A 19,715-nucleotide genomic window follows, 5' to 3' on the forward strand; every position below is an offset into this window, starting at 1 on the left:
TAGAGGAATAGAAGGTGTGGGAGTGGTTCTAGAGCTAGAGGAAGTTACAGAGATAGAGAGGGGCGAAGACATGAAGAATTACCAATGTTTGCCCAAGTATCACTGGGCATATTATAATTAGATGCAAATGATAATACAGCATTTGCAGCTTAACAATGCTAGACTTTAGGAATGATAAATGTTTCCAACCTTCTTGACTAGTTTCAATTGCTTGAGGGGGTTGGAAAGGATTAGTTCCAGAGTACTTTTCCCATTCCTGTGAACCCCCTGGGTTTTTCTCTGTTTTGTTGCCTTTCCTCGGAGATTGAATGGCTTCAGAGGTCAGGTGGAGTAGGAAGTGTCAAGTCAGCTATTGTGAGTGGAGGACCAGCTGGTTTTCTCCTGTCCCTCGTTTTTGTGTGTTTGCCACTGCTATGTTGTGGTGCTCCAAGGGATTGCTGGGTGATCGTTTCATTCAAAATGCCCCAACTTCTAACATTTAACAAAATGTTTCAGCTGCCACCAAGGCCACCAGCTATTCAATGCTGCTGGTCATTTCCTGCTCTTTGAGAGTTGGAGCTGCTCCTGGCTACACAAAAATATTCCGACCCTCTGTTAGCCCATCCATGCCCACCCTGCTCCCACACACACACACACACACACACACACACACAATGGCCCCCGAGACTATCCCTTTAACTATTTCTTCACAGAGAAGCAACCTCATTTCCTGTCCCTCCCGGATTGATGAGCTATCCATGACTTTATGGAAATGAGGCCCGACCAGGAAATTTGGTCAGGCCTCGAACTGATCCCATCATGCAAGCAGCGGGCTTGCACCGCCTGCCTCCCACCTGATGAGATCGATCACCCAAAAATCGCAACCCATCCTCAAACATAGCTCTGCTGCAGACTAACTGTGAGCAACATAATGGGAGACCCAGTGCTGTGGTAGTAGGGCATACGGCCCCGTGAGCCTGCTCCACTATTCAATAAGATCATGGCTGAATTTCTACATCAATAGGACTTTCCTGTCCTCTCCCCATAACCTTTAGTGCCCAAAAATCTATCGATCTCAGTCTTGAATATCCTCAATGATTGAGCATCCACTTCCCTCTGAGGTAGAGAATTTCAAAGATTCGCAACTTTTGAGTAAAGAAATTTTTCCTCGGCTCAGACTGAAATGGCTGACCCCTTATCCTGAGACTATGATCCCTGTTCTACATTCTCCAGCCCAGAGAAACAGCCTCTCAGCATCTAGCCTGCCAAGCCCTTTACTGAAACAGTTTATTGTATTCCTGTCCATTTGCAGTCTTGTCCCTGCTTTTCCATATTTTCTATCTCTTTACATTGTTTCATTGGAATAACTGGTAACCTCAAGAGGCAAACTAAACACGCAACATTGGGTAACTCCTGCAATGGGTACATGATGTACAATACACTTTTGCCATTTATTTTAAAGATATTTTACATGATATAAAAATACTGATCACAGTGAGCTCTTACAGTTGTTAACTGCTATGAACAGGAATGTTGCACAACATTTTGGTGGCAATAAATTAGATATAGATTCATTATCTTAAGAACAAAAAATAGCTTGAAAAGATCTAGACCGTTTGGTCATCGGCGTGTCACATGAAACCTGGGCGAGTTCCTTGCCTGACTCGTAGCCTCCAGGTAAGTTTCTACATTGTATGTCTGCATTTCTTTTGAAACACGCAGTGTCAGGGTTGCTTGGGCCCTCCTGGGTCTCTGGTGCACTGCTGAATCCAAGATGTAGATACTATGCATCTTTTTTTTATACAATGTTCTTCCTCTTGGTAGTCGCATCCATGTGAAAGTCTGACAATGGTTCTTTTCGCCAAATGACAGTCACCATCAATAATAGTCAGTGTGCGGTCTTCTCCAGTATGTGGGGACACAGCGACAAACCTCCTTGCTAAAGTAATAGCCCTGGCTGCAGCGCCTTGTCCGGACTGCACAGGGTCGCCTGTAGCAACTGTGGGATGTAAATGAATGAAAATTATTGTCTTAAACAAGCTACGCATAATGAACAGTTAATCATGCTGCTCCATTCCCATAAAGGGAGATTTTAAATGAAACATGACGACCAGACCAGCAGTTTTAGGACTGAATACATCAATTTTGTCACAGGGCATTCAGGCCCTTTGACCTTGCAGGCTGCATCACAACAGCCAATCGCATATATATAACACCTATAATGTAGTAAATCATTGCAAGACACTTCACAGGAGCATTATCAAACACAATTTGACACTGAGCCACTTAAGGAGATATTAGAACAGCTTGGTTAAAGATGAAGGTTTTAAGGAGCATGCTAAGGAGGAGAGAGAGAGCCAAAGATGTTTCGAGAGGGAATTCTAGTGGTTAGGGTCGAAGCAGCTAATAGTGAGCTATGGAAATCAGGAGGTGCTAGAGGCCGGAATTGGAGGAGCGCAGATACCTTTTACAGAGATAGGGAAGAGTGAGGTCATGTCGGGATTTGAAAGCAAGGATTAGAATACATGGAGTCCTAACCTTCACAAAATTCCAATAGGACAAACCAACAAATATGAGACATAGTGCATAAATAGGACTCAGCTACTTATGATGGCTGAGCAATGGAACTTCATGGATTACAATTTGAACGTCCCTATTCTACTGAATATCTCCACCTTTGTTCCCTTTATTTAAGGAAATGGCTTTAAACTATTGAGCTGACTAGTTCGTGGTTAGGAATGGTCTATCACAGAGATGTAGCCAAAACACTCATCGTGTTCCCATCTATCAGTTAACAAATCATTATTGTTACAGCGATGATCCCATTGCCATTCTATATTTAAAGGAAAAGAAAATGGTTTGGATGCACTGCTTTCAAAAGAATGGGATAAGCAGAAAACTGGCCTCACTTTCACTAAAATGAAATCATGTGAAGAAAATAATGAATAAATGGCCTTTGAAATTATGCTGTCGGGCAATAGTTACGAACACTTAATCCATTTGTCATTTTTTTTTACTGACGTCTTTATCTATCGTTATTGCTATACCACAGTAACCTTTACAGTGACATTTCCAGACCAATAACACTGATAGTCTATTTATTTGCTCATGGACAGCTGATAATTGGTGTTTCATTGCCAAAGCTGCTTACATAGTGAACATGTTTAGAGGCACAATAGGCAAGCTTGCTTCAGATCCAAATACTGCAAATAGTTTAATTTTCCATAAACAATGTCTCCATTTCTTCAGAGGCGGACATGACAATATTTGTAATTAAATAAGAACAATACCCATAGATTTTCCCAAATGTTCCCGTGGGTTAGATAACTGACAACAGTGCTGCACTGCAATAGGATGTGAACAATGGGGAAATATGACATTTGTTAAAGGAAGTTTCATGCTGTCTTTATTCGTGATGTAGTACTTGGCCTGATTTAAACACTCCACTTTCATACATTGGTGTTTGTTCTAGAAATAGTTACTGTTGAGACAGTTCTCTTGTCATGATTGCCTGTTTGTACAGAGAGATCCGTTTATGCTAACAGACATTCATTATGTGAAAAAATACAAATTAGGGTTATATAAATTAGCAGCAAAAGGTTAGAGGTAGATTCTGGCTGGCACTGATGAGCTCCCGTGTTAATTAATCTCGAAATACATGTCTCCTTCCAAAAGCATTGCTTTATTATCCACTAATCACATGGAGAGTAATAAAACTGGTTGGAGAGCATTCTCAGGGTGTAAGACAATTGGTTGTTGTTGCAAGGGTTGGTTTTACTTATCTGTAATAATACCTATCATAGAGACACAGGACATTTTATTTTCTAATATGTACACTTCTGTTCTAATCTTCACTAATTAACTGTACTGGTTCATGTTTGTGGGACAGTCTCTCGAACCTCTGATATTTAAACTTCCCAGGTTTTGCTGTGTGACTTTGCGTTGTGTGATAGTAGTAAGAGGTTAAGAGGTGTAGTCAAAATGGAATGTGTGTTTGAAGTGGGGTTTGTGGGGGCTATGGAGGGAAGCATTCATGCTGGAAAATCTGAAATAAAAACTGAAAATACTGTAATTATTTTCCATTTGCATAGTAAGTCGTGCAAACTGGAGCAGCGGGTCACTGATAGATTAAGTGAGTGGCCAAAACTGTGGCAGATGGAGTTCAATGTGGGAAAGGGTGAGATAGTCCAGTTTGCACCTCAAAAAGATAGATCAGAGTACTTTTTTAAATGGCAAGAAGCTAGGAACTGTGGATCAGCAGAGAAATTTAGAGATCCAAGTGGAGAAATCACTAAAAGCTAGTGGCCATGTACAAAAAATAATGAATAACGGTAATGCAATTTTGGCCTTTATCTCAAAAGCACTGGAATATAAAGGAGTGGAAGTTATGTTACAGTTATGCAAAGCTCTGGTTAGACTCCCTCTAAAGTACTGCATTCACTTCTGGGCACAGCACCGCAGGAAGCACATATTGGCCTTGGAATGGGTACAGTGTAGATTTACCAAAATTATACATGCGCTAAAAGCCTTAAATTATGAGGTCAGGCTGCAAAGATTATGCTTGTATTTACTTAAATTCAGAATAATAAGGGGTGATCTAATTGAATTGTTTAAGATGATCAAAGGAGTTGATTGGGTAGAGAGAGACAAAAACTGGGCTGGATTTTAAGTGTCCGCTGCTGAACTCGGCAGCAAGCTCAAAAAATGGTGGCCTTCCTGTGCGGGCCGCACACCGAAGAGCTGCCACATTCACCTGTGTGGAAGCTCATTTAAATAGCCGGGGTGGCCCACCCCTCCAATCACGTGGAGGGGGCGGGCTGCCCGTCCCCGGCAATGGTATCAGCTGCCTGTGCGCAGGCGCTGGTGCCGTTTTTAAAGGGCAGCCAGCCCTGCTGGCACATTTAAATTTTTAAAGAAGTATCTCCCCAAAATGTATCCAATAAATTTTAATCGTGCCTTTTCCACCCCGCGATGACAATTCCATTAATTATTTGCCCTTCCCCACACTCCCAGACTGCACAAAGTTTAGAGTTCACCCCTTCCCACCATCTCCCACACCCGTTATGTTTATTTGACCCCTGTCTCCCCCCCCCACCCCCACAGAAAATATTAACTCCTCCCCCCTCTCCACCAGTGTCACGCCGCCTTTCCCAAGACAGGGAATAGAAGGGGCGGGAGTGCCAGTCGCCACATCAAAGATTGCGGCGGGCCCGGAAAGTTTGAGCTAAGTTGATTTAAATTTATGCATGTCAGTAATTTATATATTCAAATTCAGGTCCTGTTGCCCAGCAGCGGGGGGTCCGTCACAGAGCCTCGCCACCATCGGGAGGATCGGGCCTGGCCCTCATGGCATCAAGGTCTGTGGCGGGCTTCTTCTGAACTCATCTTCAGCCCCCCCATGCCAGGCAGCTCGATGTCGAGGGCTTGGTAAAATCCATCCCACTAGTTCCTCTGTTGGAAGAGTCTAGAACAAGGGACATAGCTGTAAAATTAGAGCTAGACCATTCAGGGGTGATGTCAGGAAGAACTTCTTCACACAAATGGGTAGATCTGTTAATGGGTCAAACGACTGAAGAACAGTGGAGAATATTTAAAGAAACATTTAATGAAATTCAGAGCGAGTATATACCCCTGAGAGGAAAAAGCTCCACTTCACAGAAAAAACAGCCATGAACAACTAAAGAGATTAAGGATAGCATAAAACAAAAAGAAAGGGCTTACAAAAATGCAAAACACAGCACAGATCCGGTCGAATGGGATCGATACAAAGACCAGCAAAGGGTCACAAAGCAGCTTATAAGAGCTACCAGAAGAGATTATGAAAGGAAACTTGCAAGAGACATCAAAATCAATAAGAAGAAATTTTATAGTTACATAAAGGGAAAACGGGTGGTCAAAAGCAATGTAGGCCCACTAAAAGCTGAAAATGGAGATATTGTCATTGATAATGGGGAAATGGCAGACATGTTGAACAATTACTTTGCCTCAGTATTTACAGTTGAAAAGGAGGATAACTTGCCGGATGTCCCGAAAAAATTAATAACCGATAGGGGACAGGGACTTAATACAATTAACGTAAGTAAAACATTAGTAACAAGGAAATTAATGGAACTAAAGAGTGAGAAATCCCCAGGACCTGATGGTTTCCATCTGAGGGTGTTACAGGAAGTAGGGGAGCACATTGTAGATGCCCTAACTATAGTCTTTCAGAGTTCCCTAGATTCAGGAGTGGTCCCTCTGGATTGGAATGTTGCACATGTCACTTCACTTTTTAAGAAGGGTGAAAGGGGGAACCAAGGAAATTACAGACCAGTTAGCCTGATATCTTTGCTGGGCAAGTTGCTGGAGTCTATAATCAAGGATAGAGTGACTGAACACCTGGAAAAATTTCAGTTAATCAGGGACAGCCAGCATGGATTCATGACGGGAAGGTCATGCTTGACAAATCTCATTGAATTTTTTGAAGAGGTGACTAATGTAGTGGACAGGGGAGTGTCTATGGATGTTATTTATCTGGACTTCCAGAGGCATTTGATAAAGTCCCACATAAGAGACTGTTAACCAAGGTAGAAGCCCATGGAGTTGAGGGCAAATTATTGACATGGTTAGGAAGTTGGTTGAGTGGTAGGCGACAGAGAGTGAGGATAATGGATAAGTACTCCGATTGGCAGGATGTGACTAGTGGTGTCCCGCAGGGATCTGTGTTGGGGCCTCAATTGTTCACATTATTCATTAATGACTTGGATGATGGCATAGTAAGTCATATATCCAATTATGCTGATGATACAAAGTTAGGCGGCATTGTAGACAGTCTAGATGATAACATAAAATTGCAAAGAGATATTGACAGACTAGGTGAGTGGGCAAAACTGTGGCAGATGGATTTCAAGTGTGAGATTATCCATTATCCACTCGAAGGGCCGAGTGGCCTACTCCTGCTCCAAATTCTTATGTTCGTATGTTTGTAGACATGCTTCAGTAAGGTCAGACCTTAAAGTTGAAATTGCTTTCTTTCTGGTGCACAATGAGCACAAGGCCAGCAATAGATTCTGCCCACAGACATATTTTAGAGACCTGTGCACATATTAGGGATGGGCAAATAAATGACGCCCACATCCCTGGAACGCAAAAAAAAAAAATCTATGCACGAGGTTGAAAAAGGATTTACATATGAACGTACGAACATACAAATTAGGAGCAAGAGTAGGCCACTCAGCCCCTCGAGCCTGCTTTGCCATTCAATAAGATCATGGCTGATCTGATTGTAACCTCGACGCCACATTCCCACCTACCCCCAATAACCTTTCACCCCCTTGCTTATCAAGAATCTATCTACCTCTGCCTTAAAAATATTTAAATACTCTATGCTCCAACACTCTGCTCCGCACCTGAAGCTAAAGACCAGTTCTATGAACAACTCCATAACATCATTAGCAGCATCCCCAACACCGAACACCTATTCCTGCTGGGGGACTTTAATGCCAGGGTTGGGGCCGACCATGACTCATGGCCCTCCTGCCTTGGGCGCTATGGCGTTGGAAGGATGAATGAGAACGGGCAGAGACTGCTTGAGTTGTGTACCTATCATAACCTCTGCATCACCAACTCGTTCTTTCACACTAAACCCTGTCACCAGGTTTCATGGAGGCACCCAAGATCACGTCGTTGGCACCAGCTAGACCTCATTGTCACAAGGCGAGCCGCCTTAAACAGTGTTCAAATCACACGCAGCTTCCACAGTGCGGACTGCGACACCGACCACTCCCTGGTGTGCAGCAAGGTTAGACTCAGACCAAAGAAGTTGCATCATTCCAAGCAGAAGGGCCACCCGCGCATCAACACGAGCAGAATTTCTCACCCACAGCTGTTACAAAAATTTCTAAATTCACTTGTAACAGCCCTTCAAAACACTCCCACAGGGGATGCTGAGACCAAGTGGGCCCACATCAGAGACGCCATCTATGAGTCAGCTCTGACCACCTACGGCAAAAGTGCGAAGAGAAATGCAGACTGGTTTCAATCTCATAATGAAGAGCTGGAACCTGTCATAGCCGCTAAGCGCATTGCACTTTTGAACTACAAGAAAGCCCCCAGCGATTTAACATCCGCAGCACTTAAAGCAGCCAGAAGTACTGCACAAAGAACAGCTAGGCGTTGCGCAAACGACTACTGGCAACACCTATGCAGTCATATTCAGCTGGCCTCAGACACCGGAAACATCAGAGGAATGTATGATGGCATGAAGAGAGCTCTTGGGCCAACCATCAAGAAGATCACCCCCCTCAAATCTAAATCGGGGGACATAATCACTGACCAACGCAAACAGATGGACCGCTGGGTTGAGCACTACCTAGAACTGTACTCCAGGGAGAATGCTGTCACTGAGACTGCCCTCAATGCAGCCCAGCCTCTACCAGTCATGGATGAGCTGGACATACAGCCAACCAAATCGGAACTCAGTGATGCCATTGATTCCCTAGCCAGCGGAAAAGCCCCTGGGAAGGACAGCATTACCCCTGAAATAATCAAGAGTGCCAAGCCTGCTATACTCTCAGCACTACATGAACTGCTATGCCTATGCTGGGACAAGGGAGCAGTACCCCAGGACATGCGCGATGCCAACATCATCACCCTCTATAAAAACAAAGGTGACCGCGGTGACTGCAACAACTACCGTGGAATCTCCCTGCTCAGCATAGTGGGGAAAGTCTTTGCTCGAGTCGCTCTGAACAGGCTCCAGAAGCTGGCCGAGCGCGTCTACCCTGAGGCATAGTGTGGCTTTCGTGCAGAGAGATCGACTATTGACATGCTGTTCTCCCTTCGTCAGATACAGGAGAAATGCCGTGAACAACAGATGCCCCTCTACATTGCTTTCATTGATCTCACCAAAGCCTTTGACCTCATCAGCAGACGTGGTCTCTTCAGACTACTAGAAAAGATCGGATGTCCACCAAAGCTACTAAGTATCATCACCTCATTCCATGACAATATGAAAGGCACAATTCAACATGGTGGCTCCTCATCAGAGCCCTTTCCTATCCTGAGTGGTGTGAAACAGGGCTGTGTTCTCGCACCCACACTTTTTGGGATTTTCTTCTCCCTGCTGCTTTCACATGCGTTCAAATCCTCTGAAGAAGGAATTTTCCTCCACACAAGATCAGGGGGCAGGTTGTTCAACCTTGCCCGTCTAAGAGCGAAGTCCAAAGTACGGAAAGTCCTCATCAGAGAACTCCTCTTTGCTGACGATGCTGCTTTAACATCTCACACTGAAGAATGCCTGCAGAGTCTCATCGACAGGTTTGCGTCTGCCTGCAATGAATTTGGCCTAACCATCAGCCTCAAGAAAACGAACATCATGGGGCAGGATGTCAGAAATGCTCCATCCATCAATATTGGCGACCACGCTCTGGAAGTGGTTCAAGAGTTCACCTACCTAGGCTCAACTATCACCAGTAACCTGTCTCTAGATGCAGAAATCAACAAGCGCATGGGTAAGGCTTCCACCGCTATGTCCAGACTGGCCAAGAGAGTGTGGGAAAATGGCGCACTGACACGGAACACAAAAGTCCGAGTGTATCAGGCCTGTGTCCTCAGTACCTTGCTCTACGGCAGCGAGGCCTGGACAACGTATGCCAGCCAAGAGCGACGTCTCAATTCATTCCATCTTCGCTGCCTCCGGAGAATACTTGGCATCAGGTGGCAGGACTATATCTCCAACACAGAAGTCCTTGAAGCGGCCAACATCCCCAGCTTATACACACTACTGAGTCAGCGGCGCTTGAGATGGCTTGGCCATGTGAGCCGCATGGAAGATGGCAGGATCCCCAAAGACACATTGTACAGCGAGCTCGCCACTGGTATCAGACCCACCGGCCGTCCATGTCTCCGTTATAAAGACGTCTGCAAACGCGACATGAAATCGTGTGACATTGATCACAAGTCGTGGGAGTCAGTTGCCAGCATTCGCCAGAGCTGGCGGGCAGCCATAAAGACAGGGCTAAATTGTGGCGAGTCGAAGAGACTTAGTAGTTGGCAGGAAAAAAGACAGAGGCGCAAGGGGAGAGCCAACTGTGCAACAGCCCCAACAAACAAATTTCTCTGCAGCACCTGTGGAAGAGCCTGTCACTCCAGAATTGGCCTTTATAGCCACTCCAGGCGCTGCTTCACAAACCACTGACCACCTCCAGGCGCGTATCCATTGTCTCTCGAGATAAGGAGGCCCAAAAGAAAAAGAAAGAAAGATCTACCTCTGCCTTAAAAATATTTAAATACTCTGCTTCCACTGCCTTTTGTGGAAGAGAATTCCAAAGACTCACAACCCTCTGAGAGAAAAAAATTCTCATCTCTGTTTTAAATGGGCGACCCCTTATCTTTAAATAGTGACCCCGAGTTCTAGATTCTCCAACAAGGGGAAACATCCTTTCCACATCCACCCGATCAAGACCCCTCAGAATCTTATATGTTTCAATCAAGTCAGCTCTTACTTTTTTAATCTCCAGCGGATACAAGCCAAGCCTGTCCAACCTTTCCTCATAAGACAACCCGCTCATTCCAGGTATTAGTCTTGTAAACCTTCTCTGAACTGCTTCCAATGCATTTCCATCCTTCCTTAAATAAGGAGACCAATACTGTACACAGTACTCCAGATGTGGTCTCACCAATGCCCTGTATAACTGAAGCATAACCTTTTGTATTCAATTCCCCTTGCAATAAATGATAACATTCTATTAGCTTTCCTAATTACTTGCCGATCCTGCATACTAACGTTTTGCGATTTATGCACTAGGACACCCAGATACCTCTGCATCTTAGAGCTGTGCAATCTTTCACATTTAGATAATATGCTTCATTTTTATTCTTCCTGCCAAAATGGACAATTTCACATTTTCCCACATTATACTCCATTTGCCAGATCTTTGCCCACTCACTTAACCTATCTATATCCCTTTGTAGCCTCCTAATGTCCTCTTCACAACTTACTTTCCTATTTATCTCTATGTCATCAGCAAATTTAGCAACCATATCTTCAGTTCCTTCATCTGAGTCATTTATATAAATTGTAAAAAGTTGAGGCCTCAGCACTGATCACATCTTGTCAACCAGAAAATGACCCATTTATTCCTACTTTCTGTTTCCTGTTAGCTAGCCAATCTTCTATCCATGCCAACATATTACCCCCTACACCATGAGCTTTTATTTTCCGCAATAACCTTTGATATGGCACCTTGTCAAATGTCTTCTGGAAATCTAAGGACAGTATATCCACCGATTCCCATTTATCCACGGCACATGTTACTTCTTCAAAGAACTCTAATAAATTGGTTCAACACAATTTCCCTTTCACAAAACCATGTTGACTCTGCCTGATTACCTTTGATAGTTGATGCACAGAACCTATTTGCTCTGCTGGAAAAAACAAGAACAAAGGGACATTCTATTATAATTAGAGCCAGTCCATTCAAGACTGAAATGCAGAAGCACTTTTGCACACAAATGTTGGTAAAAATCTGGAACTCTCTCCCCAAAAAGCTGTGGATGCTGGAACAATTGGAGCGTTCAAGACAGATTAGGTAAGGGTCTCAAGATATGGAGCAAAGATGGGGAGATGGAGTTGAGGCTCAGATCAGCCATTATATATTGGCATGCTGGATCAGGCTAAAATGCCTAACCTTTTCCAAATGTTCCTATGAACATTGTCTGCAATCATGAAAACAAAATTGTATCAGTAATGCTTACAGAACCAGCTGGAATGTGACCTTTGGTACAGCTTATTGGGAATTTAAAACACCTCTCAGGTATGGATCCAAGAAGGCTCTTACATCACAAAATATGGGTATCAAGATCAGAAGCTTAATGCTGCACATTTCAGTTTCAAGACACACAAACCTATGCCTGCAGACAAAAACACAGGAACACACACACATACAATATTCAGACATGCACACAGCCAGGCACAGAAACAGAAGCACAAGGACACACACCCATTAATAACAGCTGTCTGTAGGTTTAAAATCGTTGTTAAAATGCCCATTTCTAGACACACAGCATTAAAGAATGATACAGCACAAAAGGAGGCCTTTTGGCCCCTTGTACCTGTGCTGGCTGTTTGATAGAGCTATTGAATTATTCCCACTCTCCTGCTTTTGCCCCGTAGCCCTGTAATATTTTTTCTTTCATGTATTTACTTAATTCCCTTTTGAAAGTTCCTACTGAATCTGCTTTCATCACCTTTTCAGATAGTGCATTCAAGACCATAGCAACTCACTGTGTAAAAAAATTCTCTTAATTTCTCCCCTGGCTTTTTTTAATCAAATATCTTAAATCTGTGTCCTCTGGTTACCAAGCCTCCTGCCAGTGGAAACAATTTCTCCCTATCCACGCTGTCAAAATTCTTCATACTTCTGAACACCTCAATGAAATCTCCTTTTAATCTCTGCGCTTAGGAGAACAATCCCAGTTTCTGTAGTCTCTCCACATAACTGAAGTCCTTCATCCCTAGTACCATTCTAGTAAATCTCGTCTGAACCCTCTCCAAATCCATGACATCATTCCTAAAGTGTGGTGTACAGACGTTAGGATTACTGTCCTCTAGTTGCCAAGCTTATTGCTCTCCCCTTTTTTGAACATGGGTGTAACATTTGCAATCCTCCAGTCTCCAACACCACTCCCATATCTAAGGAGGATTAGAAGATTGTGGCCAGTGTCTCCACTATCTCCACCTTCACTTACTCAGCAAGTTAGAATGCATCCCATCTGGACTGGAACTTTTCTACTTTGAGCCTATGGTTGGGATTTTACAGGGCCTCAAGGAGCTGGTTGGGAGGCAGGGGTGGGGGGGGGGAGAACCGGGAGAGAGGGCGGGGGAGTTGTATCCCCGTCGTCTTCCCACCACCATGGCATTTTGCCAGTGGCAGGTAAGGTGGCAGATGGCCCTCCCACCAAGAGGACAGTTGAGGCTCTTAAGTGACTAATTAAGGGCCTCTTCCTGCTGCCATTGGCATTTTACCAGTGGTAGGTGGGCCCTCTGCCACGTGGGCAGACTGCCAGGTAAACTTTGGTGGCCTCTCTGTGGGCTCAGGGTGGGGAGTGGGGGGACCTCCTGATCAGGCACTCTGGCTCACGGAGGAGTCCCCTGACGCCAAAGGCCATCCCCGCGGCAACACCCCCTGCTTGCCCTCACCAACCATCGCCATCTGTCCCCCGCCCACCACCCCCCCCCTCCCATTTCTCACCTGGGCCTCTTGGCCCGCCTAACTGGCCCCGGCAACCCCGACCCCACTTACCTTGCTGCGAGGCTGACGTCCATGTTGCTGCTCCCGGCTGGGTGCAGTCTCAGCAATAGCCACCTTTCCCAATGGCACAGCTGGGATTGAAGAGCTGCCAGCCCTCTGGTTGGCTGGCAGCTTGGAGACAGTATCTCAATCCTAAAAGGGACAGGAGCCCCAACGACAGCTCATTAGCTGCCTGATGGACGTAAAATCTGGCCTGGCTCCCATAAATGGCCGAGGCAGGTTGTCATTGGGCCCTCCACTGCCCTGACAAAATCCCAGCCTGTCTTTCTATTTATATCCTATCCAATTTCTCCACCAGTTTTACTGTGGTATTGCTACCATCCTCTTCTTTAGTGAAGACAAATGCAAAGTACTCATTTAGTACCACAGCCCTGTGCTCTGCCTCAACTAGAAGATCTTTTTGTTCCTAATCGACACCACCCTTCCTTTGGATGACCTTTTTACTATTTATATGTTTACAAAAGACATTTTATGTTAACTGCTAACCTATTCTCATACACTCTCTTTTCGCCTCTTAATTCCTTTTTCAATTCTCCCCCATACTTTCTGTATTCAGCTTGCTTTTCTACTTTTTAATGAGCCTGATATTTATCATAAGTCTCCTTTTACTGCTTTCTTTTCATCTCTATAGCTTTAATATTGTTAACGCCAACTGAACACAAAATGATTGCCATTTCAGTCCAAATATGGTTAATTCATCTATATTTGCTGCATCTACAAACTGATATTCCTGTCCACTATAATTGAAAAAATACCAACTACTCCTACTGCATTTCATAGAATCACAGACTAGTTACAGCACAGAAGGAGGCCACTCAGCCAGCGGTGTCTGTGCTGGCTCTCTGCAAGATCAACTCATTTAACCCAACTCCCCTGCCCTTTTCCCCGTAGCCCTGCAAATTTTTTCTCTTCAGATAATTACCTACAATTAAGTCATGATTGACTCTGCCTCTAGCACACTTGCAGGCAGTGCATTTCAGATCCAAACCACTTGCTGCATAATAAAGTTTTTCCTTGTGTCGTTACTCCTTCTTTTGCCATTCACCTTAAATTGATGTCCTCTGGTTCTTGAACCTACCGTCAATGGGACCAGTTTCTCCCTATCTACTCTATCCAGACTCCACATGATTTTGAACATGTCTATCAAATCTCCTCTGAAGCTTCTCTTCTCTAAGGAGAACAACCCCAGTTTCTCTAATCTATCCACATAACTGAAGCCCCTCATCTTTAGACCATTCTCGTAAATCTTTTCCGCACCCTCTCCAATGCGAAAGTGTGGTACCCAGAATTATGCATTAATACTCCAGTTGAGGCCAAACCAGTGTTTTATAAAAGTTCATCATAACTTCCTTGCTTTTAGACTAAATGCCACTATTTATAAAGCCTAGGATTCATATACCTTATTACCTGCTTTCTCAACCTGACCTGCCATCTTCAACGATTTGTTTACATATACCCCAGGTCTATTTACGCACCCCCTTTAGAATTGCATCCTTTATTTGATATTGTCTCTCCTTGTTCTTCCTACCAATATGTATCCATTCTCTGTACTAAATTTCATCGACCTTGTGTCCGCCATTCCTTCAGCCTATCCATGTCCTCTTGAAGTATATCACTATCCTTTCCACAGTTCACAATACTTCCAAGTTTTGTGCCATCTGAAAATTTTGAAATTGTGCCTCGCACACCCAAGTTTAGGTCATTAATATAGATCAAGGAAAGCAGTGGTCCTCATACCGACCTCTGTGGAACCCCACTGTATGCCTTCCTGTAGTCCAAAAAATAACTGTTCACCACTACTCTGTTTCCTGTCACTCAACCAACTTCCATGCCACCACTGTCCCTTTTTTTCCATGAGTTTTGACTTTGCTGACAGGCCTATTATATGGTACTTTAGCAATTTTCACTTTTGGACGTCTATGTACACCACATCAACTGCAGTACCCTCATCAACTGTCTCTGTTACCTCATCAACATTCCACATTCCTCAACATTCACTACCTTCACCACTGATGCACAGTGGCAGCAGTGTGTACCATCTACAAGGTGCACTGCAGCAATTCACCAAGGATCCTTCAACAGCACCTTCCAAACCTGCGACCTCTACCTCCCAGAAGGTCAAGGGCAGCAGATCTATGGGAATACCACCACCTGCAAGTTCCCCTCCAAGTCACACACCATCCTGACTTGGAACTATATTGCCATTCCTTCACTGTCACTGGGTCAAAATCATGGAACTCCCTTTCTAACAGCACTGTGGGTGTACCTACACCCCAAGGACTGCAGTGGTTCAAGAAGGCAGCTCACCACCACCTTCTCAAGGGCAATTAAGGATCGGCAATAAATGCTGGCCTAGCCAGCGAAGCCCACATCCCATGAAGAATTAAAAAAAAGCTCTATCAAGTCAGTTAAACACAGTTTTCCTTTAACAAATCCATGTTGGCTTTCCCTAATTATTCCACACTTGCCCAAGTATTAGCTAATTTTGTCCCAGATTATCATTTCACAAAGCTTTCCCATACTGAAGTTACGTTGACTGGCCTGTAGTTGCTGGGCTTATCTTTACACCTTTATTTGAACAACAGTGTAACATTTACAATTCTGCAGTCCTCTGGCATCACCCATCTATCTAAGGAAGATTGGAAGATTATGACCAGTGCTTCTGCCATTTCCACCTTTCCTTCCCTCGGTATTATCAGATGCATCTCTGCCAATCCCAGTGATTTATCAAGTTTTAAGTATAGCCAGCCTTTCTAATACATCTTCTTTATCAATTGTTAGTCTATCCAGTGTCTGAACTACCTCCTCTACCACTATGACTTTGGCAGCATCTTCTTCCTCGGGTAAAGACAGATGCAAAGTACATTTAAAATGGCAGCCATGCCCTCTGCCTCCATGCATCAATCCCTTTCTTGATCCCAAATTGGCCATACCCGTCCTCTTACTACCCTTTTACTATTTATATGCCTATAGAAGACGTTTGGATTCCCTTTTCTGTTAGCTTCCAGTCTCTTCTCATAGTTTCTCTTTGCTTCCCTTATTTATTTTTTCACTTCCCCTCTGAACTTTCTATGTTCAGCCTGGTTCACACTTGTATTATCAACCTGACATCTGTCATTTACAACCTTTTAATGCTTCATCTTACTCTCTATCTCTTTTGTCATCCAGGGAGCTCTGGCTTTGTTTGTCCTACCTTTCCCTTTTGTGGGCAGGTACCTCGACTGTACCTGAACTATCTCCTCTTTAAAGGAACTCATTGTTCTATTACAGTTTTGCCTGTCAACCTTTGATTCCAATTTACCTGCATCAGATCCACTCTCATGACACTGAAGTTGGCCGTCCCCCAATTAATTATCTTTACTCTGGATTCCTCATTTTCCTGCTCCATAGCCAACCTAAACCTTATGATACCATGATCACGGTGCTCCAAATGTTCCCCTACTGACACTTGAGCCACTTGTCCCACCTCATTCCCGTGAATTAGATCCAGCAGTGCCTTCTTCCTCTTTGAGTTGAAAGCATACTGATCAAGAAAATTCTCCTGAACACACTTCAGAAACTCTTCCCCCTTTTTGCCCTTTACACTATTACTATTCCAGTCTGTGTTAGGATGATTAAAAGACCCCCATTATAACTATATTCTCTATAGTTCACTCTAGTTTTTGCACCTATCTGTAATTTCCTTGAAAATGTATTCCTCTATATCCTTCTCACTAGCTGGTAGATTATAGAATACACCCATTAGTATAATGGCATCCCTATTGTTTCTTAGCGTAATTAAATAGTATCTGTCCTTGATCCCTTTAGGACATCCTCTCTCTCTAGCACTGTAACATTCAGCTTAATCAATACTGCCAGCCCTCCTCCTTTCTTTCCTTCCCTAACTTTCCTGAACACCTTGTATCCAGGAGTATTTAGTACCTAGTCCCGCCCTTTTTTGAGCTAGGTCTCCAATATCACCATGATATCATATCCCCACATGGCTATCTGTGCCTGCAGCTCTCCAAACTTATTTACCAGGCTCAGTGCGTTCACATACATGCACAGTAAACCTAATTTAGACCTTACATTCCCTCTCACTCTGAACCCACCTAATACCTTAATAAAAGCAAAATACTGCGGATGCTGGAAATCTGAAACAAAAACAAGAAATGCTGGATTCACTCAGCAGGTCTGGCAGCATCTGTGGAAAGAGAAGCAGAGTTAACGTTTCGGGTCAGTGACCCTTCTTCGGAACTGACAAATATTAGAAAAGTCACAGATTATAAACAAGTGAGGTGGGGGTTGGGCAAGAGATAACAAAGGAGAAGGTGCAGATTGGACCAGGCCACATAGCTGACCAAAAGGTCACGGAGCAAAGGCAAACAATATGTTAATGGTGTTTTGAAAGACAAAGCATTAGTACAGATTAGGTGTGAATATACTGAATATAGAACATCAGCAAGTGCAAACCTGAAGAAAAACAACCTGAAAAAAACAGTGGGTAAGCAAACTGAACAAACTAAGATGAAATGAAATAAATGCAAAAAAAGATTGTAAAAAATGTAAAAAGGAATGTAAAAAAAAAGGAAGAAAAAATAACTAAAATAACACCTAATACCTTACTATTTCTTATTCTAGTGTCATCTGTCTCTTCCAATCCTTTGTGCACCTTGTTCTTCTTTCTAGTATTACATTCTGGTTCCCATTATCCTGCCAAATTAGTTTAAACCATCCTCAAAAGCATTTGGTTTGGTAAAACTGCTTCTGCCTAGTTAAAATTAAGGATTGGACAAACCACATCTGCCATTTTCACAATCTGACAATGGTATAGTTGGGAGTCATTTCTGTCAACTTCCCTTGTCATGACTTGATTGGACTTGATGTTTAGGGTCTATACTCCTTGTGCTGTTAGGTTTACTGCTTTGGCTTCTAACAGTTTTTTGTACTTGGCATTAGCAGCTACTTCCAGGTAAAATAATCCTCCTGTTGGTTTTACATCGCAGCAGTGGGTTTGGATCGAGTAATTGGGGCAGACAGCGATTCTAAACTACCGAGTGAGGCAAGGACTGACAAAGCTGATTTTATTTCTGAAACACAAAGTTATAATTTAAAAAGAAGGCTTTTCCTCTCAGGTGTGATTCAAGCCCTGTACTTACTGGGACAAGACTTCAACCATGCATTCAAACTCAAAGTGAGAGACATGGATTCGTATTAAGGAGGTTGCACAGACCATGTCTATCTGCTAGATTCTTTTCTTTCCCTTTTTTTGCTTAAACTGGGAGATTATTATCCTATTGCAACAGTGACTACACTTCAAAAGTACTTCATTGGCTGTGAAGCATTTTGGAATGTCCTGATATTGTGAAAGGCACAATGCAAAACCAATTTCTTTTAATATAGCTCCTAAATACTTTGCATAATAGTTTATTTCTAATTTTATTGCAAGAATCTTTGTTAATTTAATATATGCTTAGCCTGTCTACCTGCCCAAGATGACAGAATTGGTAGGAATGACCACCATACAGTCCTCTTGGGAGACAAAGTCCCTCTCTACACTGACAACACCCCCTATCGTGTTGTGTGGCACTGCAACTGTACTGAATGGGATAGATTCACAACAGATCTAGCAACTTAAAAATGGGACTCCATGAAGCACTGTGAGCCATCAGAAGTAACCTCATGGTCTGGCATATCCCTCGCTCTACTATTACCTTCAAACCTGATGACCAACCCATGAAGTAAATGGCATTCCCATGACTGAGTCCCACACCATTACATCCTGAGAATCACCATTAACCAGAAACGTATTTGGACCAACTACTTAAAAGCCACATGTACAAGACCAGGCCAGAGTCTGGGCATTCTGTGGTGAATGGTTCATCTCCTGACTCCTCAAAGCATCTCTACCACCTGCACAGCACAATTCAGGAATGTGATGGAATAATTTCCGCTTGCCTGGATGGGGGCAGTTTCAACAATATTCAAGAAGCTTGACGCTATCCAGGGCAAAGTCTGTTTAATCGCTACCCCCATTCACTGGTTTAAACATCTACTCCCTCCACTATTGACATGCTGTTGCTACATTGTGTACTATCTACAGGATGCACCATAGCAACTCACCAATACAGCACCTCCCAAACCTGCGACCTCCACTACCTAGAAGGAGGAGGACAGCAGATGCATGGGAACATCATCCCCTCCAAGTCACACACCTTTCTGACTTGGAATTTTTCTGTCACTATCACTGGGTCAAAATCCTGGAATGCTACTTAACAGCATTGTGGGAGTAGCTTCACCACATGGACTGTAGTTGGTTCAAGAAGGCAAACCACCACCACCTTCTGAAGGGCAATTAGGGTTGGACAATAAATGCTGGTCTTGCCAGTGGTGCCCATATCCTGTCAATGAACTTTTAAAAGAGCATGAAGAAAGAAAAGCATTTATGTAGTGCTTCATCACACT

General features: G+C 43.6%; 1 protein-coding gene across 1 annotated transcript in view; it reads right to left on the reverse strand.

Moving 5' to 3' along the window:
• Nucleotides 1-1,406: 1,406 nt before the first annotated feature.
• vegfc (vascular endothelial growth factor c) overlaps nucleotides 1,407-19,715 on the reverse strand; it is a 221,487-nt gene continuing 203,178 nt past the window's right edge. The window contains exon 7 of the mRNA XM_068029324.1: nucleotides 1,407-1,978. Within this exon, the coding sequence (XP_067885425.1) occupies nucleotides 1,858-1,978 (121 nt within the window). The 3' untranslated portion in view covers nucleotides 1,407-1,857. The remainder of the gene's footprint in view (nucleotides 1,979-19,715) is intronic.

Source organism: Heterodontus francisci, chromosome 4, assembly GCF_036365525.1.
Source record: "Heterodontus francisci isolate sHetFra1 chromosome 4, sHetFra1.hap1, whole genome shotgun sequence".
Classification (NCBI taxonomy): Eukaryota; Metazoa; Chordata; class Chondrichthyes; order Heterodontiformes; family Heterodontidae; genus Heterodontus; species Heterodontus francisci.